Here is a 27,839-nt window from a genome sequence, read left to right as displayed (position 1 = left end):
AAGTATTGGAGTTTCTCACTCATAGTCTGTGCATGGTTGTTAATTTATGAAGTTTGTCACTGCTTCAAACACTTTTACCAATAAGCTGAAAACCCTGAGCTATGGAATTCTGGGTATGTGGATCTTGAATGAGGAGCAGTGCGGTATACCAGAGTGGGTGACTTTATTCTTCTGAAGGTGCTGCCTTTACTTGTTTATCACTGACGACAGACAGATGAAACGTTGAGTTAGCATAAAATAGGCCAATTTCAGACTCGAAGTCTACCTGGATGAGATCAGGCCTCATCATTTTTCTTGAATCCCTTGCCACCTTTATGAAAATGAAGGATTCAATACCCCTTTTCTAACATCCTTTACTGACTAGTAATGTTAAATTTGAACTGACAGGGAGAGGAGCTGTCATCTGCCTGCCAGGACCAATGTCAATGTCAGTGATAAGGCAAACAGGAGTGAAACAGGTCAACTCGTTGGGTTCTAACGACAACCTTGCATTCAACATCAGCAAGTACTTTTCATCTCAGATGCTCAATAGCTATTGCTTATTTTTTTCTTTCTGTATTTGCATGGTTTGTTGTCTTTTGCACAATGGTTGTTTTTCCGTCCTCTTGAATGTAGTCTTTTATTAATTCTATTGTATTTACTGTGAATTCCTGCAAGAAGATGAATCTCTGGGTTGTATATGGTAAGCTATATGTATTTTGATAATAAATTTACTTTGACGTTTGAACTTTCACCATCCATGGATATCAGGCTGTCCCAGATCAGAGGGTGTCAGGATCAGATACCTGTGTGAGCAGGAGACTGGAGACTGGAAGCACGGAGGCCTGTCCTGGAGCTGGGGGACTGTTCGTGTCTGTGGGTGGGTGAGAGGAAGGATAGGGGCTTGCCTTGCTTTTGCTGTTTTTAGTTTGTTGTGTTCTGTATTGCTTTACTGAGCATTGTGAGCATGCTGTCTTGGCGCTAGAATGTGTGGCGATACGTGCAGGCTATAACCACATAACAATTACAGCACAGAAACAGGACATCTCAGCCCTTCTAGTCCGTGCCGAACGCTTACTCTCACCTAGTCCCAGTGACCTGCACTCAGCCCATAACCCTCCATTCCTTTCCTGTCCATATACCTATCCAATTTTTTTTTAAATGACAAAATCAAACCTGCCTCTACCACTTCTACTGGAAGCTTGTTCCACACAGCTACCACTCTCTGAGTAAAGAAATTCCCCCTCGTGTTACCCTTAAACTTTTGTGCCTTAACTCTCAACTCATGTCCTCTTGTTTGAATCTCCCCTACTCTCAATGGAAAAAGCCTATCCACGTCAACTCTATCTATCCCCCTCATAATTTTAAATACCTCTATCAAGTCCCCCCTCAACCCTCTATGCTCCAAAGAAAAAAGACCTAAATTGTTCAACCTTCTCTGTAACTTAGGTGCTGAAACCCAGGTAACATTCTAGTAAAGCTCCTCAGTACTCTCTCTATTTTTTTGACATCTTTCCTTAATTCGGTGACCAGAATTATACACAATACTCCAAATTCGGCCTCACCAATGCCTTGTACAATTTTAACATTACATCCCAACTCCTATACTCAATACTCTGATTTATAAAAGCCAGCATACCAAAAGCTTTCTTCACCACCCTATCCACATAAGATTCCACCTTCAGGGAACTATGCACCATTATTCCTAGATCACTCTGTTCTACTGCATTCTTCAATGCCCCACCATTTACCATGTATGTCCTATTTGGATTATTCCTACCAAAATGTAGCACCTCACACTTATCAGCATTAAACTCCATCTGCCATTGTTCAACCCACTCTTCTAACTGGCCTAAATCTCTCTGCAAGCTTTGAAAACCTACTTCATTATCCACAACGCCACCTATCCTAGTATCATCTGCATACTTACTAATCCAATTTACCACCCCATCATCCAGATCATTAATGTATATGACAAACAACATTGGACTCAGTACAGATCCCTGAGGCACACCGCTAGTCACCAGCCTCCAACCTGACGAACAGTTATCCACCACTACTCTCTGGCATCTCCTATCCAGCCACTGTTGAATCCATTTTACTACTTCAATATTAATACCTAACGATTGAACCTTCCTAACTAACCTTCCATTGGAACCTTGTCAAATGCCTTACTGAAGTCCATTTAGAAAACATCCATTGATTTACCGTCATTAACTTTCCTTGTAACATCTTCAAAAAATTCAATAAGATTTGTCAAACATGACCTTTCACGCACAAATCCATGTTGACTGCTCCTAATCAGACCCTGTCTATCCAGATAATTATATATACCATCTCTAAGACAGACATACTTTATTGATCCTGAGGGAAATTTGGTTTTGTTACAGTTGCACCAACCAAGAATAGATTAGAAATATAGCAAATTAAAACCAGAAATAATTAAATAATAATAAGTTAATCATGCCAAGTGGAAATAAGTCCAGGACCAGCCTATTGGCTCAGAGTGTCTGACACTCTGAGGGAGGAGTTGTGAAGTTTGATGGCCACAGGCAGGAATGACTTCCTATGACTCTCAGTGTTGTATCTCGGTGGAATGAGTCTCTGGCTGAATGTACTCCTGTGCCTAACCAGTACATTATGGAGTGGATGGGAGACATTGTCCAAGATAGCATGCAACTTGGACAGCATTCTCTTTTCAGACACCGCCGTCAGAGAGTCCAGTTCCACCCCCACAACATCACTGGCCTTACGAATGAATTTGTTGATTCTGTTGGTGTCTGCTACCCTCAGCCTGCTGCCCCAGCACACAACAGCAAACATAATAGCACTGGCCACCACAGACTCGTAGAACATCCTCAGCATCATCCGGCAGATGTTAAAGGACCTCAGTCTCCTCAGGAAGTAGAGACGGCTCTGACCCTTCTTGTAGACAGCCTCAGTGTTCTTTGACCAGTCCAGTCAAATATTGTCAATTCATATCCCCACTATGTCCACTTTGTAATCCTCCACTATGTCCACACTGACCCCTTTGGATGAAAACAGGAAGTAGAGACGTCTCTGACCCTTCTTGTAGACAGCCTCAGTGTTCTTTGACCAGTCCAGTCAAATATTGTCAATTCATATCCCCACTATGTCCACTTTGTAATCCTCCACTATGTCCACACTGGCCCCTTGGATGGAAACAGGGGTCACCAGTGCCTTGGCCCTCCTCAGGTCCACCACCAGCTCCTTAGTCTTCTTCACATTAAGCTGCAGATGATTCTGCTCGCACCGTGTGACAAAGTTTCCCACCGTAGCCCTGTACTCAGCCTCATCTCCCTTGCTGATGCATCCAACTATGGCAGAGTCATCAGAAAACTTCTGAAGATGGCAAGACTCTGTGTTGTAGTTGAAGTCCGAGGTGTAGATGGTGAAGAGAAAGGGAGACAGGACAGTCCCTATGGAGCCCCAGTGCTGCTGACCACTCTGTCTGACACACAGTGTTGCAAGCGCATGTACTGTGGTCTGCCAGTCGGGTAATCAATAATCCATGACACCAGGGAAGCATCCACCTGCATCACTGTCAGCTTCTCACCCAGCAGAGCAGGGCGGATGGTGTTGAACGCACTAGAGAAGTCAAAAACCATGACCCTCGCAGTGCTCGCCGGCTTGTCCAGGTGGGCATAGACACAGTTCAGCAGGTAGACGAGAATATTGGGACCCTGCGTCGGAATTAAGAGGAAAGAGGAAAGACTGTGAGGGAGTGATATGATGAGGGCTGGTAGAACCTAAAACAGATTGGGGGTGGGTAGGGGCATTGAGGGAGATATTGGGGAATTATGTGAATGAGGGAAAAGAGCACTGTAACCACTCTTTGTGTGACTCCCTGGTCTGCTCATCCCTTCCCACCAACCCCTCCCAACTCAGTGTTACTTCCCTTGGCAACAGAAGGAGATGCCACACCTGTCTCTTTAACCCCTCCCTTGCCACTATCCAGTCCAAAGCAGAATACTTTTCATTAATTTACCCATCACTGACGTCAAACTTACAGGCCGATAATTGCTAGGTTTACTCTTAGAACCCTTTTTAAACAATGGAGCCACATGAGCAATACGCCAATCCTCCGGCACCATCCCCGTTTCTAATGACATTTGAAATGATCCAGCACATCCTCAGGTGTGTTGGCTATTAACGCAAGTGCCACATTTCATTGTACATGTGAGAAATAAATCTAAATATGAATCTGAATCGGATTCTGCTGCCTGAAAAACCTTTGCAGTGTTTATCAAAATGGCCATCAGCAGGTGTCTTGGCCTGCTCTGTGCTGCACGTCCTTGCCACTATGTAGCTCCGGCCTGATGACCAACAGGAAGAGGGGCAAAGGCAGAAAAAGGATGAAGACAAGAATGTGGAGAAGGTGGAAAGGGAGAGCTGGAGAAAGAAGACGAGACAAAGCTGGTGGATTTTTTTCTGCCTGTTGCCATCTCATTTATCAGTATTACTTATGAACACAAACTAATCTGTAACACTCCTGCCTCCTCTGCTAACTATTGTAAGTATCATTTTAGTTATTCACAAGCCAACATCATGTTCATGCAACCAGCAACCCACATCCCCATGGAATGTGGATGCCTGAGAGTACACTGTAATTAAAGGCAGACAGGGAGACTGAATCATGTGTATTATTTATGGGGGCACCAGTCTTTATGTCTTCCTATCTCCCCCTGCTGGAAGTTGCAGGTAAAACACACAAAGGATGGGTTGAGCAGATTCCAGATCAAATTGAAGGGATTATTCTGATGAATTACAAAATTAACTGCCAATCAACAACAAACTGTAGAAAAGACAAAAGAGATTGCAGATGCTGGAATCCAGAGCAAAAAGAATCAAGACACCAGAAGAACTCAGAGTTCAGCAGCATCTGTGAAGGCAAAAGGTGTACATTGACATTTTGGGTCTGGACCCTACGTTGGAATTAAGAGGGAAGAGGAAAGACTGTGAGGGAGGGATATGACGAGGGCTGGTAGAACCTAAAACAGATTGGGGGTGGGTGGGGGCATTGGGGGAGATATTGGGGAATGATGTGAATGAGGGAAAAGAGCACCGTAACCACTCTTTGTGTGACTCCCTGGTCTGCTCATCCCTTCCCACCAACCCCTCCCAACTCAGTGTTACTTCCCTTGGCAACAGAAGGAGATGCCACACCTGTCTCTTTAACCCCTCCCTTGCCACTATCCAGTCCAAAGCAGACCTACCGAGTGAGGTAGAGACTCAGCTGCACCTCTTCAAACCTGGGTGACTGCCATCTCAAGTTTCCAGTTGCACCTCATTTTAACTCTCCTTTCCACAGCTACATCCCACACTGCTACAGAGAGGGTGGGCCCAAACTGGAAAACAGCATCTCACATTCTGCTTGGGTTAACTTGCAGCTCATGAAGGCATGAACATAGAATTTTCCAATTTCAGGTAACCCACGTCCCAGTATTCTTCTCCCACACACACTCAGATATCTACCTAGACTTCTTCTCCCATAATACTCATCCACTCCACCATCTCTGCTCCCCCATATGGTTTCATCTCCCCATCTTCCAGCACTCCAGATCTGATTTCCCAAAGCAGGCTCTATCTTGCCCCTTCCTCCTTTTGCTGTATACTGGCATCATTCCTCTTCCCTCCCAGTCATAATGCAGAGCTCTCAACTTGAAATAACATACTGTGTATCTTTTGACTCCACAGGTGTTGTGCAAGCCACTGAGTTCTTCCAGAGCTCTGTTTGTGTTTTTTAAATGCAATCAGATATGTCCAGTTCCCTCTGGGACCTTCTATTGCTGCCTGGTGTATCTTTACTTGGGACTAACAGAATCCAGTGTAGCTACACGGTCATTAGCATGTGGAATAGGTTCTGCTACAGTCCCATAAACTGGAACAAAAGCTTCTAGATCACTATCTTCTTCTGAGCCTTCAAGTGGTGATCAGCCCAGTTGTTATCATTTTATGAGCACGGATTTGTGTTTCAATTGTGGGGCAATATGAAGTGTTGTTGCTGACTCATGAATTCCAAAATAATGTACAGGAGATTTGCATTATTCAATCCATTATCCCCTCTGTGATAACCTGTGTTCTCACAATGTCGAGAAGTCTGAGCCATTGCTTTGATATTCCAGAGGCTGCTTATTCTCACTGGAGGGGACAGCACACAATTCGTCTCCTCCATTGACAACAGAATGAATTGTCTGCACATTAGCAATCATGATCAGTGTCTCACCACATGATTAGATTAGATTAGATTTTATTGTCATTGTGACTATACAAATACAAATACAGATACAAAGCCAATGAAATGCAGTTAGCATCTAACCAGAAATGCAAAGAATAGTACTATTTACAGAATAACTGCAAATAAAAAGTAAGTGCTACAGCACACAAGTATAAAAGTACTGAGACAGTACAATATGGGTGCAGTACTGCTTAGCGCTGTGATGTGAGGTTCAGCAGGGTCACAGCCTCAGGGAAGAAGCTCTTCCTGTGCCTGCTGGTGCGGGAGCGGAGGCTCCTGTAGCACCTACAGGACAGGAGGAGAGTAAAAAGTCCGTGGTTAGGGTGAGATGCATCCTTGATGAAGCTTTTTGCCCTGCCCAGGCAGCGTTTATGGTAGATGTTCTCAATAATGGTGCCAATGATCCACTGGGCAGTTTTCACGACCCACTGGAGTGCTTTGCGGTCTGATACGGGACAATTATCAACCCACCCTGAGATGCAGTCGGTGAGTATGCTCTCAATGGTACAGCGATAAAAGTCCATCAGTATCCTGGGCAGAGGTGAGCTTTCTTGATGCTCCTCAGGAAATAAAGGTTGCTGATGATCATGAAGCCAAATTCTAAATTGTATACAGGTCATCTGGGCCATGTTGTTCTTGCAAGGTTTCACAGATGGATGCAGTAAATATGCTGTCTGGGGAGAGGAGTCTAGAACCAGGCATCAGAGTCTTTTCAGAAAAAAATTGGCAAGGCTACTTAGAACTGAGATGTGGAGAAATATCTTAAATTGGAGGTTGGTGGACCTTTAGAATCCTTTATCTGAGAGGTATGCCAATTCATTGAATTCATTCAATCGGATTGCCAAGTTTCTAGATTTTAATTGTGTCAAGAGATAGTGCTGGAGGATGGTATGAGGTTAAAACAACAGGCAAGACTGATGAACAGGGAACAGCCTCAGAGGGCACAAAGCTTGCTTCTATTTTGTATATTATGTTCTGGTGTCCTTACATGAACTATAAAGCACTCGATCCTTTTTTAATATCAACCTTGTTTGACAATTTACAGTTCTTGGCTATTTGTATAAGAACACAAGGGTAAGTTTGTACAGGACAGAAACAGGTCCTTCAGCCACCCTGCCCTTGATGACCACAGTATTTATCCCCACTGACCCTATTTACCCTCATTTGGTTCATAGCCATCGATGCCTTAGCAATTTGTATTTGTCTAGATGCTTCGTTCATGATCTGAGAAAACCTCCCTGCACCACCACACTCACAGTCAGAGTGTTCCCGATTCCAGCCATTTTCTGTGTAAAACTAAAATCCCTCTCAGATCCCTTCTGAACCCCCAATGTCATCTTTATTACTATTGCCACTTGCTTTAGACACCCCTCCCAAGGTTAAAAAGATTCTCAAAGACAGGGAAAATGAGAGGTGTCTTCTTTTACATATGTAGCAGAAAATATTGTGAGATGAGGGAGAAGTAGAATGTGAGAAGTAAGGACAGGCAGGACAAACGCACAAAATACTGGAGGAACTCAGCAGGCCAGGCAGCATCGATGGAAAAGAGTCCACATCTCAGCCTGATTCCTGTTAGTTGTTGTCTCAGTAATGCTGTCTCCTTGCCTGCTCCCTGCTGGTTAGTTTTTTTGCACCTGAAATTATACTTCACATCCTTCTGCAAAAAATAAGAACAACCCAAGGAATGTTGGAATATGCGAGGTTACTGAACTCCAACAGTACACACACACTGTGAGATGGGGCTGAGGCTCACAGCTGTCTTTCAGAGTAAAGATTTGGGAGACGTTGAATCCTGATGCTTTTTCAATCCATAGGTGCTTCGAAAGTCAAGAATGAAGCATAAAACTTTTTGCTTATAGCCGTTTTATTAAGTGTTACAAGAGAAGAGAACGAATGAGAGAGATGAGAGAACAAAGAAAAGACAAAGGAAAAAGCAGTGTGATCATCTCATACTCAGACCAGAGATAACAGTGAAACTATAAAATAACCAGATACAAGTAGCGGGTCACCTGCTACTGAAAATGAAAACATTTCTAGAAAAATATCGAAGCTGCCATACCATAATTACTGAAAGTTCAACTGTTTATAGGTGATTATGTACAAATACAAGCAAGCATAGGAAGGTTATGGGGGGGGGGGGGCGGGGAACTACAATAAAAATAACAATTCTATATCCTAATCCAACACATGGATGACTTCACCTGGTCCCTTAATATATGGTCCCTGAATAAGAAGGCACAGCAGCACCTCCACTTTCTAAGAAGGTTAAGGGAAACAAGGCTCCCAACCCCCATCCTAACTGCATTTTACCGGAGAACCATTGAGAGCGTCCTGACAAGCTGCATCTCCATCTGGTATAGGAGCAGTCGTGCATCAGACCAGAAGTCCCTACAAAGGACTGTGAGGACAGTTGAGAGGATCATAGGGGTCTCCCTACCATCCAACGGGGTCATTTATCTGGAGTGCTACATACACAGGGCCCTTAGTATTGTTAAGGATCTCACCCATCCATCCAGCATCCTCTTTGACTTTCTACCAACAGGCAGGAAACTACGATGCATAGAAACAAGAATGGTCAGGATGGGAAACAGTTTCTTCCACTAGGACATTAGGCTTCTGAACTCCCAGCCACATCATACTTGAAGTGTCACTGGTTAATCTGTTCCGTACCTTATGATATTTAATATGAATGCACTTTAGTTTGTTATTTATGTGTGATTCATCTGTAGATCTTTACCTTCATAAGTTATTGTTATGTGTGTTGTGTGTATAATGCTTTACACCCTGGTTTAGAGAAACATGTCTCATTTCTAAATACATTATATGGATAAATACGTTATATACATGTAAGTTAAATGACAATAAACTTCACTTGACTTGACTTGACTCACTTGAATAGCTGTGATACATCCAGATAGAATGTCTTCTATAGAGCATGTGTAAATATTGGAGAGTCGGTAGGGACAGGTTCATCTAACATCTGCAGTGGTGACCACTGGTGCAGGTGCATCGGAGACCATAGGGGTGGATGTTGTTTCATCCGTCTTCTATTTGAAATGAACTCATCAGGGTGGGATGTGTTGTTGCCAGCAATGCTGCCTGACTTCATTTGGTAACCCATTACAGCATGTAAGCCTTGCAAGCAATCCTCCACTACCAATCTCTGACTTCTCCCATTGAGCCAATGTCTAATCCAATTTACTACCTCACCGTGTATACCTAGTAACTGAACCTTCCTAACTAACCTCCCATGCTGGACCTTGTCAAAGGCCTCACTGAAGTCCATGTAGACAACATCCACTGCCTTCCTTTCATCCACTTCCCTTGTAACCTCCTCAAAAAACCCTAATAGATTTGTTAAACATGACCTACCACGCACAAAGCCGTGTCGGCTCTCCCTAATAAGTCCCTGTCTATCTAAATACTTGTAGATCCTATCTCTTAGTACTCCTCCCAATAATTTACTTACTGTCGACATCAAATTTACCAGCCTATAATTTCCTGGATTACTTTTAGAGACTTTTTTAAACAACGGAACAACGTGAGCTATCCTCCAATCCTGTGACACTTCACCTGTAGATACAGACATTTTAAATGTATCTGCCAGGGCCACTGCAATTTCAACACAAGTCTCCTTCAAGGTCCAAGAGAATACCCTGTCAGGTCCTGGAAATTTATCTACTCCCATTTGCCTCAAGATAGCAAGCACCTCCTCCTCTTCAATCTGTATAGGTTCCATGAACTCACTACTTGTTTGCCTTATTTCCATTGACTCCATGCCAGTTTCCTTAGTAAATACAAACACAAAAAACTCACTTAAGATCTCCCCCATTTCTTTTGGTTCCATACATAGCTGACCACTCTGATCTTCAAGAGGCCCAATTTTATTCCTTACTATCCTTTTGCTCTTAATATACTGTAGAAACTCATTGGATTATCCTTCACCTTGTCTGCCAAAGCTACCTCATGTCTTCTTTCTTAAGTATTTTTTTGCAATTTTTATACTCCTCAAGTACCTTTTTTGCTCCCTGTTTCCTATACATGTCATACATCTCTCTCTTCTTCTTTATCAGAGTTCCAATATCCCTAGAGAACCCAAGGTTCCTTATTCTTATTCACTTTGCCTTTAATCCTGACAGGAACATACAAACTCTGCACTCTCAAAATTTCTCCTCTGGAGCTCTCCCACTTACCAACGACATCCTTGCCAGAGAACAACCTGTCCCAATCCACGTTTTTTAGATCCTTTCTCATTTCTTCAAATTTAGCCTTTTTCCAGTTTAGAACATCAACCAGAAGACCAAAATCTATCTTCATCCACGATCAAGTTGAAACTAATGGTGTTATGATCACTGGAACCAAAGTGTTCCCCTACACACACTTCCGTCACCTGTCCTAACTCGTTTTCTAATAGGAGATCTAATATTGCATCCTCTCTAGTCAGTACCTCTATATATTGATTTAGAAAATGTTCCTGAACACATTTTACAAACTGTAACCCATCTAGACCTTTAACAGTATGGGAGTCCCAACCAATACGTGGAAAATTAAAATCCCCTAGTATCACAACTTTATGTTTCCTGCAGTTGTCTGCTATTTCTTTGCAGATTTGCTCCTCCAATTCTCGTTGACTATTGGGTAGTCTATAATACAACCCCATTAATGTGGTCATGCCAGATGCTCTAGTTTCCTCCGACAGTTCAAAGATGTACTGGTTAGAAGGTGAATTGGTCATGGCAAATTGTCCTAATGATTAGCCTAGTGAAACAGGCCTTTGGAATGGATACCATGCTGTATCTCTAAATTAATTATCTATACTTCATATTTTCTAAAAGATCTCACCTCTTCTCTTCCAGTCCAGAGAATAAAGTTCTAACCTAGTCAACTTTTTCTTATAACTCAAGTTCTCTAGTCATGGCAACGTCCTTCTAAATTTTCTCTGACTCTTTCTAGCTTATTGATATTTTTCCTGTGGATATATGACAGCAACTGCAATAATACTCCATATTCAGCCTCACCAATGTTTTATACAACTTCAACACAACATCCTAACTCCTGTACTCAATACCCTAGTACTTAATCCCTAGAAACAATTCTTTCTTTTTTGCTTAGTTTCTAATGACATTGGAGAATGTCACAGTCATTAATGCAAAAATCATAATATCACTCCTTTATATTTCTATTTTTATCAAATATCCTGTGATTCAGCAGATATCCTCTTGCTCTACCAGCAATGGGAAAGGATTGAACTGGATGCTTAGCATTATCTGTGCCTGACAATCACATCTGACCCCACACTTGATCTGTTGGTATAGGAAGACATGTTGGTTCAAAATCTGTGCTTTACTTCTCATTGTAACACTCTGAGTAAGTAAGTTATTTCCCACATTACATTCTAAGACTGAATATCCTTTTCATTTCTTTCGCCTTACTCTTCATATCTGTGATCTCTAGCCTTTGTCTGACCTTGCCTGGGGGAGAAAGCCTGCATGCATCACCCACAAATACCACAGTAGCACAGCAGAGAACGTGATGTTATTACAGCTCAGGTCACCAAAGTTCAGAGTTCATTTCTGGTCTCTTCTGTAAGAAGTATTGTACGATCATCCCAGGTGTACGTGGGTTTCCTCCTGGTGCTCCTGTTTCTCCCACAGTCCAAAGATGTACTGGTTAAATTGTCCTCATGATTAGGCTAGCATTAAATATGTGGGTCCTGGGCAGCGACTGGCCTGTTCAACGCTGCATCCCAAAAAAAAATTATTAATTATTTTTTTTAAACTGTGTAGCCGTCTATAAAGGGTTTCTACAGTCTGCCCAAGACGAGGAGGTTTTCTCCATGGGCTTCAGTTTCCTCCCACATTCAGAAGACGTACAGCTTAGTAGGTTATTGATCACATGTGTCTATCTGGGCAGCACAGGCTCTTTACCAAAAGGGACTGCGATCATTCTGTATCTTTAAGCACAGTATTTCCCCACCGCATTCCCCAATTGAAATTCCCTTTCATTTATGCAGATGCAACAACAGCTGCTGAAAGAAGTATAGAAACTGAGACGTCTACAACACCTCTACAATCAACAACTATATCACAAATCATCACAGCTACTCCAGAAATAACAAACACCATGACACAAACAGCTGCTAACACGTCCACTCAAACTTTAACAGGTGAATCCACAACATCACCAACGGCTGTCAATTCCACAACAGAAACTGGTGAGTATCAAATAATGGCCTCAACAGCCATTTTGCACTGGTTACATGACAGTATTTTCTTAGTGATGCCAGAATTTAGGATACTCTAAAGCAGCTCATCCTGTGTGGTCATGATAAACTCTGTCACAGAGGCAATACGATTGAGCATTAATACTCACAAATATCATATTAAGTAGCAATAAGAACCTCTCATAAGAAGAATTCCTTCTAATCTTCTTCTGATGTCACATTGTCTATGCCTGTATAATTAGTGTCTACTGCCCCGGTCTTTACAACAATGTCAGGAACAAGCAGTACAGCAGAGTCAACATCTAACATACGTAAGCACTGATCTGACATCAACAAATGAACCTACAGCTTCAGCCAGAACGTCAGCAATTACCTCGACATCATCAGCAAGCAGTAAGCATTCATCTGCTGACTTCCCATAGGAAAACATTGACTGTGGGTGATCAGCAATACTGAACTTACTAATGGAATAAGGCAGAGTCAAAGAGCACGATAGCACAAAAACAGGTCCTTTGGCCAACATGTCTCCTACATGCCAATCTGGTATTCTTCCCGGTCTTATCTACCTGTACAGAAACTATAGAACATTGTACCTTCGCATCCACATACCCATCCAAACTTCTCTTCAATGGTATAATTGGAGCCGCATTAACAATTATACTGCCACTTCATTCGACTCCCGCACTGCCCTCTGATTGAAGTAGTTCGCACCAAACCCCTTAAACATTTCACCTTTCATTACACATTGATGTTGCTAGGCATTGAAGCACAATGGGTCAGAAGGGCCCATTCAATGCTGTATCCTGAAATAAATTACAAAATAAAGTTTACACATTCTGGTACTCTCTGTAAGATGCTGGGGTTTCCTCCAGGTGGTCTGATTTCAACCCACATTCTAAAGACAGACGGCTTATTAGGTTATTAGTCACATGAGTGTATTTAGGCAGTACGGTCTCTTTGGGACAAAAGGGCCTTGTTACTGTGATATTAATTGTTATTGTTAAATTAAATTCTAAATTAAATCTGTATACCCCATAATTTTGTATATATCTATAAGATCCCACCTCATTCCCTTCTGCTCCAGGGAATAAATTCTAACCTGGTCAACTTTTTCTTAGAACTCAGGTTCTCAGGTCATGGCAAGAGCCTTCTGAAGTTTTTCTGCAATCTTTCTAGCATTGATAGTTTTCTTGTAGATAGTTAACAACAACTACAACTGTACTGCATATTCGGCCTCACCAATGTCTAATACAACTTCAAAATAACATCCCAGCTCCTGTACTCCATGCCCTAGTACTCAATCCCTATGAACAATTCCATATTTATTGTGAAATTTCCAATGATATTGGAGAAGTCACTGTCAATACCACAAAAATTCTCATTTTGCTCTGTTGTTTTCGGATCGCAAGACCCTGCAGCAGATAGTGAGGTCAGCTGAGAAGATCATCAGGGTCTCTCTTCCTGCCATCACGGACATTTACACTACACGCTGCATCCGCAAAGGAAACAGCATTATGAAGGACCCCATGCACCCCTCATACAATCTCTTCTCCCTCCTGCCGTCTGGGAAAAGGCTCCAAAGCATTCTGGCTCTCACGACCAGACTATGTAACAGTTTCTTCCCCCAAGCTATCAGACTCCTCAATACCCGAAGCCTGGACGGACACCTTGCTCTATTGTCCTGTTTATTATTTACTGTAATGCCTGCACTGTTTTTGTGCACTTTATGCAGTCCAATGTAGGTCTGTAGTCTAGTATAGCTTTCTCTGTGTTTTTTTTAATTACATAGTTCAATCTAGTTTTTTGTACTGTGTCATGTAAACCATGGTCCTGAAAAATGTTGTCTCATTTTTACTGTGTACTGTACCAGCAGTTATGGTTGAAATGACAATAAAAGTTGACTTGACTTGACTTGACTATTTTGATCAAATAGACTGTCATACAGCAGTCATCCTCTTCCTCCAACAGCAACTGGAAAGGATTGAAATGGGTATTTAGTTTCTGAGTAATGCACTAGCTGTGTCACATACCCAAAAATGACCCCACACTTGGACTGTTGCTATAGAAAGGTACATTGGTTAGACATTTGTGTTTATTCCCATTGTTGCTCTCTGAGTTAAGTAGATCATTTCCCAGATTTCATTCCAAGAGTGAAAATCCCTGCTGTAACGCTTACGTGACCGGCTGGTGTATGTCTAGGGGAAAATCCATCCACCCGCCAAACCGCGCCTCCTGTCTACATGGATGCTGTGAAATACACGCTAATACAAACTCGCACACACAATATCAAGCGCACACCAGGTACGTTTACAGAATACACTTTATAAATCTTACTAGAGCTAAGTGATTAATAACAATATAATATATATGAAGGGAAAGAAAATAAAGAAAAAGGCGCCAAAACTTATCAGAGTTCAGTAAATTAGTGCACATCGTTGGAGCTCAACCATCGAATCCTCCGGCCACTCTTCGATCTTCTCCGACCTCCACAACCCGCGCACCTGGGACCACCCTCGGTGATCGACCAGCAGTGCCGCACCCGTCCACCTTCCTCGCCGTCTTCTCCCCGACTCTCGAAAGTCCGCGCAATCCCAGCTCACAGATCCACAAGAGAAAATAACATCTAACCCAATTAGTTAACAAATGAATACAATCCCACGTTATCAGCAATTATAACCAAACAAGCTTCGTGAAGCTTCAAGAGTGCTCTGCAAGATAAGCACTCTCTCTCTCTCCAGTTAGCATAACAAAGAAGCATTTTTACTTTTAACAAACAAAGAAGCCATTTTGATTAACATAACGCAGTACACTGTCATTGATGCAGCTGCAGCAACTTCTCCTGGAACGAATCCTAACAATGAGACATCTACAACACCGCTACAATCAATAACTACATCACCAATCTTCACAAGTACTTTGGGAAATACAAGCATGGTGATACCAAAGGCTACTGACACGTCCACTCAAACTTTAACAGGTGAATCCACAACATCGACAATGGCTGTCAATTCCACAGCAACAGAACCTGGTGAGTATCAGACAATTGCTTCAATAGCCATTTTGCACTGGATATGCTGTTATCTTAGTGTTGCCTGAATTTAGGATACACTCAAGCAGCACATCCTGTATGGTCACGATAAACTCTATCAAAGAGACAATATGATTGAGCATTAGTACTCAAAAATGTTATATTAGATTGAGCAACCTCAACAGTTCCTTCTCACCTTCTTCTGATGTCTCATTGTCTATGACTGTATAATTGGTGTCTACTGCTCCTGTCTTTATGACAATGTCAGGAACAAGCAGTACAGCAGAGTCAACATCTACAGAAAGCACCAATCAGACATCTACAAATGAACCTATAGGTTCAGCCAGAACATCATCAATTATCTCAATGTCTTCTGCAAGCAGTAAGCAAACTTTTTTCAGGCATCATCTGACTGTTCCCGTAAGTACTCATTGACTAGGTAATACTTAGGTACAATCGAGTATAAATATTAATTCTCAGACCTTCATTAATCGTTATATGGGTGATCAGCAATATTGCTTATGCTGAACTTACTAATGGAATAAGACAGAGTCGAAGTGCATGATAGCACAGAAACAGGTCCTGTGGTCAATCTCCTACATGCCAACTTGGTTTTCTGCCTAGTCTTATCTACCTGTACAGAAACTATAGAACATTGTACCTTCGCATGCACATACCCATCCAAACTGCTCTTCAATGGTATAATGGAGCTGCATAATTATATTGCCACCTCATTCCACTCTTGCACCACCCTCTGATTGAAGTAGTTTGCATCAATCCCCTTAAATATTTCACCTTTCACTTTGTATCTGTGATCTCTGGTTCTCATCTCCCCAACCTGAGGGGGAAAAGCCTGCACTCGTTCACCCATATGTGACAGAGTGACAGACCAGTTAGCATAACATTATTGCACCTCAACGCATCAGAGGTCAGAGTTCATTTCTGGTTTGCTCTGTAAGAAGTTTTTTACGATTTTCCTGTGTCCACACGGGTTTCTTCCAGCTACTCTTGTTTCCTCCCACAGTCTCAAGACGTACCGGTTAAATTGTCCTGATGATTAGGCCAGTCTTAAAGACATTCTAAAGACAGACGGCTTATTAAGTTATTAGTCACATGACTGTATTTAGGCAGTACGGTCTCTTTGGGACAGAAGGGTCTTGTTACTGTGATATATCTCTAAATTAAATTCTAAAGTAAATAAGCATACCCCATAATTTTGTATGTATCTTTAAGATCTCACCTCATTCTCCTCCGCTCCAGGGAATAAAATTCTAACCTGGTCAACTTTTCCTTAGATCTCAAATTCTCAAGTCATGGCAACATCCTTCTGAAGTTTTTCTGCAATCTTTTTAGCATTGATAGTTTTCTTGTAGATGGGTAACAGCAACAACAACAATACTCCATATTCGGCCTCACCAATGTCTAATACAACTTCAGCATTACATCCCAACTGCAGTACTCAATGCCCTAGTAAGAAAAGAATCACAGAAAACCTACAGCACAATACAGGTCCTTTGACCCACAAAGTTGTGCCGAACATGTTACCCATAGCCCTCTATTTTTCTAAGCTCCTTGTTCCGATCCAGGAGTCTCTTAAAAGACCCTATCGTATCCACCTCCACCACCATCGCTGACAGCCCATTCCACGCACTCACCACTCTCTGCGTAAAAAACCTACCCCTAACATCTCCTCTGTACCTATTTCCAAGCACCTTAAAACTGTACCCTCTCATGCTTGCCATTTCAGCCCTGGGAAAAAGCCTCTGACTATCCACACAATCAATGCCTTTCATCATCTTATACACCTCTATCAGTTCACCTCTCATCCTCCGTCTCTCCAAGGAGAAAAAGCTGTTCTCATAAGGCATGCTCCCCAATCCAGGCAACATCCTTGTAAATCTCCTCTGCACCCTTTCTATGGTTTCCACATCCTTCCTATAGTGAGGCGACCAGAACTGAGCACAGTACTCCAAGTGGGGTCTGACCAGGGTCCTATATAGCTGCAACATTACCTCTCAGCTCTTAAACTCAATCCCACGATTGATGAAGGCCAATGCCCAGATGCCTTCTTAACCTCAGAGTCAATCGCTATGAACAATTCCATTTTTATTGCTAAGTTTCCAATGATATTGGGCAATATCAGTCAAAAATGCAATAATTATCATACCACTCTGTTACTTTGATCAAATAGACTCTGATACAGCAGTCATCCTCTTTCCCCACCAGCAACTGGAAAGAATTGAAATGGGTATTTAGTTTCTGAGTAATGCACTAGCTGTGTCTCATACCCAAAAATGACCCCACACTTGCACTGCTGGTATAGAAAGGCACACTGGTTAGACATTTGTGTTTCACCTTTCACTTTGTATCTGCGTTCCTTAGTTCTCATCTCCCCAACTTGAGGCAAAGAAGCCTGCACTCATTCGCCCATAGGTGACATGGTGGCAGACCAGTTAGCATTATGTTATTGCACCTCAATGCATCAGAGGTCGGAGTTCATTTCTGCTGTGCTCTGTAAGAAGATTTCTACTATTTTCCCATGTACACATGGGTTTCTTCCAGCTGCTCCTGTTTCCTTCCACTGTCTCAAGACATACCAGTGAAATTGGCTCATCATCATGGGGTTTCCTCCAGGTGTTCCAATTTCATCATCCCTCATTCTAAAGACGTATGGTTTGATAGGTTATTGATCACATGCATTGGGGCAGCACGGGCACTTTGGGACAAAAGAACCTTGTTTGTGCCATATCTCTAAATTAAATCAGTATACCCCATAATTTTGTATTCATCTGTAAGATCTCACCTCAGTCTCTTCTGCCCCAGGGAATAAAGTTCTAACCTGGGCAATTTTTCCTTAGAACTCAGGTTCTCAAGTAATGGCAACATTCGTCTAAATTTTCTCTGCACTCTTTCTAGCTTATCCATGTCTATCTTGTAGATAGGGGACAACAACTGCAATAATTCTCCATATTCTGCCTCAGCAATGTCTTATAGAACTTCAACATAACATACCATCTCCTGTACTCATTTTCCTAGTACCAAACCCTGGTGAGCAACTCCATTTTAATTGCTTAGTTTCCAATGACATTGGACAATGTCACTGTCAATAATGAAAAAAAAATTATAATATGGCTCCATGTTTCCTCAGTATTGGTGTTTATTTCTCATTGTTACACTGTGAGCAACTAGATTATTTTCAAGGTTATACTGCATTCCAAGATTGAATATGACTTGTTTATGCAGCTGAAACAACAGCTCCTGGAATGAGTTCTAACACTGAGACATCTACAACAGCTGTTTTGAGAATAACAAACACAGTGATTCCAACATTTCCTGACATGTCCACTCAAGCTTTAACAGGTGAATCCACAACATTGACAATGGCTGTCAGTTCCACTGCAAAAGAACCTGGTGAGTATCAGACAATGGCTTCAATGGCCATTTTGCACTGGTTATGCTGTTATGTTAGTGATGCCAGAATTCAGGACACACTAAAGCAGCTCATCCTGAATGGTCACAATAAACTCTATCAAAGAGACGATATGAATGAGCCTTAGTAATCACAAAGGTTATATTAGGCAGCCATAGCAACCTCAACAGTTCTTTCTACAAATTCTACTGATGTCACATTGTCTATGCCTGTATAATTAGTGTCTACTGCCCCTGTCTTTACATCAACACCAGGAACAAGCAGTACAGCAGACTCAACATCTACAGGAAGCACCGATCAGACATCAACAACTGAATCTACAGACAGAGCCGAAGCATCAACAGTTACCTCACTGTCATCGGCAAGCAGTAAGTAAATTTTCTCAGGCATCACCTTCTGACTGTTCCTGGGAAAAGCAGTGACTAGGTGATAGACAGCAGCAACCTGAAAGAAATGCTTATTGCTTCTGGGTCATTGTGTTGTGTGCAATGTCAGCAATATTGCTTTGTAACAACATCTGTGTTGACTTGTCCTGTGGAATTTCTTCCCATTGCTATGCCTCCTCTGACAGGGCATTAATTCATAAATTATAATATCACTGCAATAATTTTCTAATTTGATCAAGTAGCTGTATAAACACAGATTCAGCAACAGAGACACCCTCTTGCTTCACCAGTGACTTGAACGGATTGAACTGGATGCTTAGCTTCTGAGATAAGGCATTATATTATCTCTGCTTTGTATCAGAACTGACCCACACTGGAACTGCCGGTATCGAATAACACGTTGTTGAGAAATTTGTACTTCTTTTCTCGTTATTATACAGCATTTGTCAAACTGCATAAGTAGGTTATTTCAAAAGTTAGAACCAAAGACTAAATATATTTCCCATTTTTGCAGTTACGTCAATTGCTTCTGGAATAAATCACAATACTGAGATATCTACAACACCTTCACAATCATCAACTACCACACCAGTCTTCACTATAAGCACAGCAAACACAGCAGTTACTGACATCTTCACTCAACCTTTGTTACAGAAAATCTTTCCTGACAAATGCAATAAGCAAATGCAGCAGTTCATCCCTATGCAACAGGAAAACACACATCATAGTATAATAGTCTCTGTTTTATTGTTTTGCACATTATTATTGCACATTGGTACATTATTATTTCACATATTATTATTCTGTACTTTATTATTAGTTAATATTTAGTATATTTATTATTATTACTATGTGTGTTTTAAATGTTGCTGCTATAACTAAACAATTTCCATTTGGGATCAATAAAGTACCTATTATTATTATTAACAGGCGATTCTACAACATTTACAACCTCAGCTGGCAGTTGCACGAAAATGCCACTTTGTGAGTATCAGATAATGTCTTCAATAGCCATTTTGTAATGGTTACACTGCAAAGTTCATGACAGTGATGTGGAACTTAAAACATACTCATGAAGCTCATTATGTAAGGACAGAATAAACTCCACTGAAGTGGCAACATGAACTAACAATAGTACTCACAGATGTTATATTAGGTAGTCATAGCAGACTTCCCACTACACCTTTACTGATATCATGTTGTCTATGCCTGTAAATTAGTGCCTACAGCCCCTGCCTTGATATCAACACCAGGAACAAGCAGTACAGCAGAGTCAACATCTACAGGAAGCACCGATCAGACATCAACAACTGAATCTACAGACAGAGCCGAAGCATCAACAGTTATTTCAACGTTATCAGCAAGCAGTAAGCAAGTTTTCTTCAGGCATCACCTGCTGACTGTTCCCAGGGAAACGCAAAAACTAAATAACACAACCACAATCATATAAAAATATTAATTCTCAGACCTTCATCAGTCAATATATTGTGTGAATGATCAGCAATATTTGTTTTGTGAGAATGCCTGTGTTGACCTTTCCAAATGGAATTTGTTTTCATTGCTAAGTTTCTAAAGACACTGGAGAATACCACTGCAATTAAAACATAAGTTATATCACTGCAGTCATTTCCTATTTTGATCGAGTGGCCGTATAAGCACAGATTCAGCAATAGAGCCACTCTCTTGCTCCAACAGCAACTTGAAAGGATTGATTTGGACTGTGATAACGCATTATCTGTACTTTATAACCACAAATTATCCCACACTTGAACTGTTGATACAGAACAACATGATGATTAGAAATTTGTGTTTTATTTCTCATTGTTACATGCTAAAAGAGACTGATCACTGTATTCATGTTATTTTTGCAGTTATGTCGTTTGTTTCAGGAATAAATCAAAATACTGAGACATCTACAGCACCTTCTCAGTCGTCAACTACCAGACCAATCTTCATAACAAGTACAGCAGACACAATGACACCATCAACTGCTGACATCTCCACCCAACCTTTAACAAGTGAATCCACAACGTCTACAACAACGGCTGTCAGTTCCACAACAACAGAACCTGGTGAGTATCAGATAATGGTTTCAACAGCCATTTTGCACCGGATTCACTTCAAAATTTGCAAATAAAACCGAGTAAAATGATTGGTGATGAGCCTGCACCTTGTGAGAAAACATTCACTCCCACGTCTGCTCTGCCATTTATATAGTTGGCATTCTTAATATAAAGATAAGTTACAAGTAAATTAAACCTCTATAATGAAAATTGTTAATAAAATCAACAGGAATCCAGCTCTGTCCTGTGCTGCAAAACCAATAACGGCTTCTCAACTGACATCAATGTTATTTTCTATACTGATGTTCACCACATCTTGCAAGTCGATACGTAAGTCTCTGGCACTATGGCTCAAAAGGAAGGTGGGAGAAAAGGGGACCACTGGTGATAGGGGATTCAATAGCTTGGAGACCGACAGGAGATTCTGTGGATGTGAAAGAGTCTCCCAGATGATATGTTGCCTCCCAGGTGCCATGGTCAGTGACATCTCAGAGGATTTAAAGCAGGGAGCAGAGTTTCAGATTTCTGGATCATTGGGATCTCATCTGCAGAAGGTTTGACCTATACAAAAATGATGGAATACACCTGAATTCAAGGGAGATCAATATCCTTGCAGGTGTTTGCTCGAGATGTTAGGGAGGGTTTGAATTAGTTTGGCAGGGTGATGAGAGCCTGAGTGATAGGTCAAAAGATGGGGCAGTTGATATATAGGTAGATGTAGTGTGTAGAGAGACTGCGAGGAAGGATAGGCCATTGACAGCACAAAATTGCCGTCAGTTGGATAGGTTGAAGAGTGTCTATTTTAATGCAAGAAGCATCAGGTATAGGGTATGAATTTAGAGTATGGGCTAGTACATAAAACTATGACATCATGGCCATTAACAGAGGCTTAGCTGCCACAAGGGCAGGAAAGGCTGCTGGATGTTCCTTGGTTTAGATGTTTCAAAAGGGAAAGGGAGGAAAATAAAAGAGGTAAGGGAGTGGTATTGCAAATTAGTTAAAGTATTAGAGCTGAAGAAAGGGAAGATATCCTGGGGGGATTGTCTACCAAGTCAGTGTGGATGGAAGTCAGAAACAGGAAGGGAGTAATCACTCTGTTGGGAGTATTCTATAGACATCAGAATAGCAACAAGACACTGAGGAACAGATTGGGAGGCAGATTTTGGAAGGGTGCAAAAATAACAGTGCTGTCATGGTTGATTTCAACTTTCCTAATACAGATTGGCAGCTTCTTAGTGCAAGAGGTTTACATGGGGCAGAATTTGTTAGGTGTTAGAATTTGGAGGCAGGTACAGAGGGGATGTCAGGGCTAAGTTTTTTACGCAGAGAGTGGTGAGTGTGTGGAATGGGCTGCCAGCGACGGTGGTGGAGGCAGGAATGATAGGGTCTTTTAAGAGACTCCTGGATAAATACATGGAGCTTAGAAAAATAGAGGGCTATGTGTAAGCCTAGGTAGTTCTAAGGTAAGGACATGTTTGGTACAGCTTTGTGGGCTGAAGGGCTTGTATTGTGCTGTAGGTTTTCTATGTTTCTATGTATCCAGGAAGGATTCCTGACAGAATACGTACACAGGCCAACAGGAGGATCCGGTATTAGGCAATAAGCCTGGTTAAGTGTCAGATGCTTTGGTGGGTGAGCACTTCAGAGATAGTAACCACAATTCCTTGAACTTTACTACAGCCTTGAACAGGGATAGGAGCAGATGATATGGGCAAGTATTTAATTGGGGGAGGGGAAATCATGATGCTATTAGGCAGGGACTGGCACTGTAAATTCAGAACAATATATTCAGAGAAATGCACAACAGAAATGTGAAGGTTGTTTAGGGAGTACTTGCATGAGCTTCTGGATAAGTTTGTCCCACTGAGGCTGGGAAAGGATGGTAGTGTGAAGGAACTATGGTTGACAAGAGATGTGGAACATCTAGTCTAAAGGAAGAAAGATGCTTACTTAAGGTTTAGGAAGCAAGTATCACATAGGACTCTGGAGAGTTATAAGGTAGCCAGGAAGGATTTGCAGAATAGACTTTGGAAAGCTAGAAGGGGGGTATGTAACGGCTTGGTGAATTGGATTAAAGAAAACTCCAAGACATTCTATACATATGTGAAGAACAGAAGGATAACTAGTGTGAGAGTAGGACAGATCAGGGATGGAAGAGGAAAAGTGCCAGAGTTGAAGGAGTTGGGGAGGTCCACAATTAATTCTTTGTGCTAGTGAGAGGGACCTTGACATTTGTGAAGACAACATAAAACAGGCTGATAGGCTTGAACATGTCAACGTGAAGAAAGAGGATGTACTGGAATTTTGGAAAAATATTAGGATAGATAAGTCCCATGAGGCAGACGGGATATATCCCTGGCTACTATGGGAAGTGAGGGAAGAGATTGTTGCATATTTGGCAATGATCTTTGTACCTTCACTGTCACAGGAGTGGTAACAGATGGCTGAAGGGTGGCAAATGTTATTTCTTTGTTCAAGAAAGGTCATAGGGATAATCTTGGGAGTTATAGACCAATAAGTCATGGGCAAATTATTGGAGAAGATTCTTAGAGACAGGAGTTAAGAGCATTTGGGGAAGCATAGTCTAGCGATAGTCAGCATGGATTTGTGAGAGACAGGTCAAGGCTGATTGAATTCTTTGAGGATGTGACAAAACTAATAGATGAAGGTAGAGCAGTGAATGTGGTGAATATGTATTTTAATAGGGTTTTTAGTAAGCTTCTTCATGGTGGACTTATTCAGAAAATCAGGAGGTATGTGATCCAGGGAAGTTTGGCTGCATGTTTCAGAACAGGTTTGTACACAGAAGGCAGTGGATGGATGTAAATTGAGCATATTCTGTCTGGAGGTCAGCGAACTGTGGTGTTCAGCATCAATCTGTTTTGCGACTCCTGCTCTTTGTGAGATATATAAATGATATGGATGAGGAAGTGGAGGGTGCTGGGTTAGTACATTTGCAGATGACTTGAAGGTTGGTGGTGTTGTGGATAGTGTAGAAGCTTGTCGTAGGTTACAACGAGACATAAAAAGAATGCAGAGCTGGGCTGAGAAGTGGCAGATGGAGTTCAACCAAAAAAGCATGTAGAGATTCATTTTGGAAAAACAGAAGCATCTTGGAGTCCACGTCCATAGATCCCCCAAATTTGCCCCGCAAGTTGATAGGGTTGTTAAGAAGGCATATGTTGTGTTGGCCTTCATTATTCAAGGGATTGAGATCTAGAGCGGAGAGGTATTTTGCAGCTCCATAAAACCCTGGTATGACCTCAGTTGGAATTTAGGTTCAAAGTTTAAAGTCAATTTATTATCACAGTACATATATTTCACCATATTCTACCCTGAGATTAATTTTCACAGGAATTCACAGTAGCATAAAGAAATACAATAGAATCAATGAATACCTCACAAAGAAGTGGTGCAGAAAGGAGGGCATATGATTTTTGGATTACTGGGTACTCTTCCAGGGAAGGGAAGACCTGCACAAAAGGGACAGCTTGCATTAGAATTGGAGGGGGACTAATATCCTGGCGGGAAGGTTTGTTAATGCTGCTCAGTGGGGTTTAAACTAGAGTTGCAGGAGGATGGGAACCAGAGAATGAGACAGGGCAGGTGTCAGAAGTTTGTACAGGGCAACACATTGCATCCAGTGACCACAATGCCAGTCTGACATCAGTTGTGGGAAAGTTATTGGCAGTAATCTAATGGACTGGATGTATAAGTATTTGGATAAACATGGAGTGATTAAGGATAGCCAGCATGGCTTTGTGTGTGGTAGGTCATGTCTAACCGATCTTATAGAGTTTTTAGAGGAAGTTACCAGGAAAGTGGATGAAGGCAAGGCAGTGGATGTTGTCTACATGGAATTTAATAAGGCATTTGATAAGTTCCCATATGGAAAGTTAGTCAGGAAGGTTCAGTGGCTTGGCATTCAGGATGAGGTATTATATTGGATTAGACATTGCCTTTATTAGGAAAAGCCAGAGAGTGCTAGAAGAGGGTTGCCTCTCTGACTGGAGGCCTGTGACTAGTGGTGTGCCGCAGGGATCAGTGCTGGGTTCTTTGTTGTTTGTCATCTATATCAATGACCTGGATGAAAATGTTAACTGGATCAGCAAATTTGCAGATGACTTCAAGATTGGGGGGTGTGGTGGACAGTGAGGAAGGCTATCGTGGCTTGCAGAAGGATCTGCATATACTGGGAAAATGGCAGATGGTACTTAATGCAGACAAGAGTGAGGTTTTGTACTTCGGTAAAACCAACCAGGGTAGGTCTTAAACAGTAAATGGTAGGGCACTGAGGAGTTTGGTAGAACAAAGGGAAATGGGAATACAGGCACATAATTCTTTGAAAGTGGAGTCACGGGTAGGTAGGGTCATAAAGAAAGCTTTTGGCACATTGCCCTTTATAAATCAATGTATTGAGTACAGAAGATGGGAGGTTATGTTGAAATTGTATAAGACATTGGTGAGGCCTAATTTGGAGTATTGTGTGCAGTTTTGGTCATCTTCCTGCAGGAAAGATGTAAACAAATTTGAAAGAGTACAAAAGAAATTCACAAGGATGTTGCCAGGTCTGGAGGACCTGAGTTAAAAAGAAAACTTGAATAGGTTAGGACTGTTTTCTTAGAACATTGAAGATTGAGAGGAAATTTAATAGAGGTATACAAAATTATGAGGGGTATAGATAAGGTAAATGCAAGCTGGCATTTTCCACTGAGGTTGTGTGAGACTACAACTAGAGGTCATGGGTTAAGGATGAAAGGTGAGGAGTTTAAGGGGAATGTGAAGGGAAACTTCTTCACTCAGAGGATCGTGAGAGTGTGGAATGATCTGCCAGCACAACTGGTGCATGTGAGCTTGATTTCAATGTTGAAAAGAAGTTGGAAAGTTACATGGATATGGAGGGCAATGGTCTCAGTGCAGGTCGATGGGAGTAGGCAGTTTAAATGGTTTTGCATGGACTAAATGGGCCAAAGGGCCTGATTCTATGCTGTACTTCTCAATGACTCTATGACTCCATGACCCCACTACCATTGTGCAAAAGAAGCCAAACTATGGAAATACATACACACAAACCAACAAATGAGAACCTGAGTGGTAGAGTCCTTGAAAGTGAGTCCATTGGTTGTGTTCAGTGATCAGTTCAGTGCGGTGGAGAGTGAAGATATCCACACTGGTTCAGGAGCCTGATGGGTTAAGGTTAATAACTGTTCCTGAACCTACTGATGTGGGGGTTTAAGGCTCCTGTACCTCCTTCCTGAAGGCAGCGGCAAGAAGAGAGCATGACCTTGATGATGGATGCTCCTTTCCTGAGGCAGTGCTGCTTGTAGATGCACTCAATGGTGGGACAGCTTTTCCTGGGCTGTATCTGCCACTTTTTGTAGGCACTTCCATTTTGGACATCGGTGTGTTTCCAGTAAATTCTGTAAAAGGATGTTTTAAGAAGTAAACTGTAGAATAACCACCAGCCAAACCATGGACACATTGTCATAGAACGACACAACATAGCCCTTTAAACCATTGTGTCCATGCCAACCATCAGCCAGCTGTTTACACTAATCCTATTCTCATCCCATTAATTTTTGGTCCCCACTTTCTCATCAATTCCCTCTAGATCCTACTCATCTACATAATACAGGCAATATTCAATGGCCAATTAACCAACCAACCCACACATCTTATGGCTGTGGGATGAGTCTGGAACACCTGGAAAAACCCACAATAAGAATGTGCAAAGTCCACAAGGACAGCACTGAAGGTCAGGACCAATGCGTACACATCTCATGCTACCAGTGCACAAAGGAATTTCAACTGTGCACAAAAGGTTGTCACCCTCCACCTCATTGGCATGTTGAGTATATTCTGTGATCATACAGAATCACATTTCCTTTTCCGGTTTCTGAGGCAGACAGTGTTGACAACATGAAGTTTGTGATGATTTGTCTGCAGATTTTAGAACTGGCTTATTTATACTGTTTTTAATGAAGAAGTTATTCAGGGTGCACATGTCACTGGAAAAATAAAATGCACAGCACAAGATTTTTGGGCACACTGGTCATTACAAATTAGGAGGAACATTGGTCAGGACCAAATTTGGATTTCTGGCACTGTAAGGCAGTTGCTCTACCAGTTGCCCTCCATGAACACACACACACACACAGTGTGACAATACAAGGGAAGGGAAATACACTAAAATAGAAGGGAAATAACAGTGAATGTGTGACAAATGTACTCATCAATCTGCAGGTTTTAAACTTTTCTTTACATAAATAATGCCTATACTTCTGTTGTGTAATTGGAACACAGCTTAATATTTTGGAAAGAAAAAAAGCTTCAAATAGAACCTGTGAAAGTATATAAAAATCTGGTGATGAATCATGCATCAGATAGTGTGCCTTGGTTTCTAGGCAAATGCTCCATCCAGTGGTTCTCACTGGCCTGTACAATCTGTGAGGCTTCATTCAACAGGGTTTA

General features: G+C 41.7%; 1 protein-coding gene across 3 annotated transcripts in view; it reads left to right on the top strand.

Annotated features, from left to right (window-relative positions):
• LOC140725621 (uncharacterized) overlaps nucleotides 1-27,839 on the top strand; it is a 71,803-nt gene that overhangs the window by 24,627 nt on the left and 19,337 nt on the right. Inside the window, exons 1-8 of one of the 3 annotated variants that reach the window (XM_073041311.1) lie at nucleotides 396-505; nucleotides 12,252-12,452; nucleotides 15,286-15,489; nucleotides 18,733-18,900; nucleotides 19,174-19,287; nucleotides 20,236-20,289; nucleotides 20,526-20,672; nucleotides 21,177-21,377. In XM_073041311.1, the coding sequence (XP_072897412.1) occupies nucleotides 12,362-12,452; nucleotides 15,286-15,489; nucleotides 18,733-18,900; nucleotides 19,174-19,287; nucleotides 20,236-20,289; nucleotides 20,526-20,672; nucleotides 21,177-21,377 (979 nt within the window). In that variant the 5' untranslated portion in view covers nucleotides 396-505; nucleotides 12,252-12,361. Of the gene's footprint in view, nucleotides 1-395; nucleotides 506-12,251; nucleotides 12,453-15,285; nucleotides 15,490-18,732; nucleotides 18,901-19,173; nucleotides 19,288-20,235; nucleotides 20,290-20,525; nucleotides 20,673-21,176; nucleotides 21,378-27,839 lie in introns of those variants that run through there. The other 2 variants (XM_073041309.1, XM_073041310.1) reach the window with 2 other exon arrangements.

The sequence above is a fragment of the Hemitrygon akajei genome, chromosome 3, assembly GCF_048418815.1.
Source record: "Hemitrygon akajei chromosome 3, sHemAka1.3, whole genome shotgun sequence".
NCBI lineage: Eukaryota > Metazoa > Chordata > Chondrichthyes > Myliobatiformes > Dasyatidae > Hemitrygon > Hemitrygon akajei.
The sequence above is the reverse complement of the archived record's forward strand: the minus strand, read 5'-3'. Positions and strand labels throughout refer to the sequence as shown.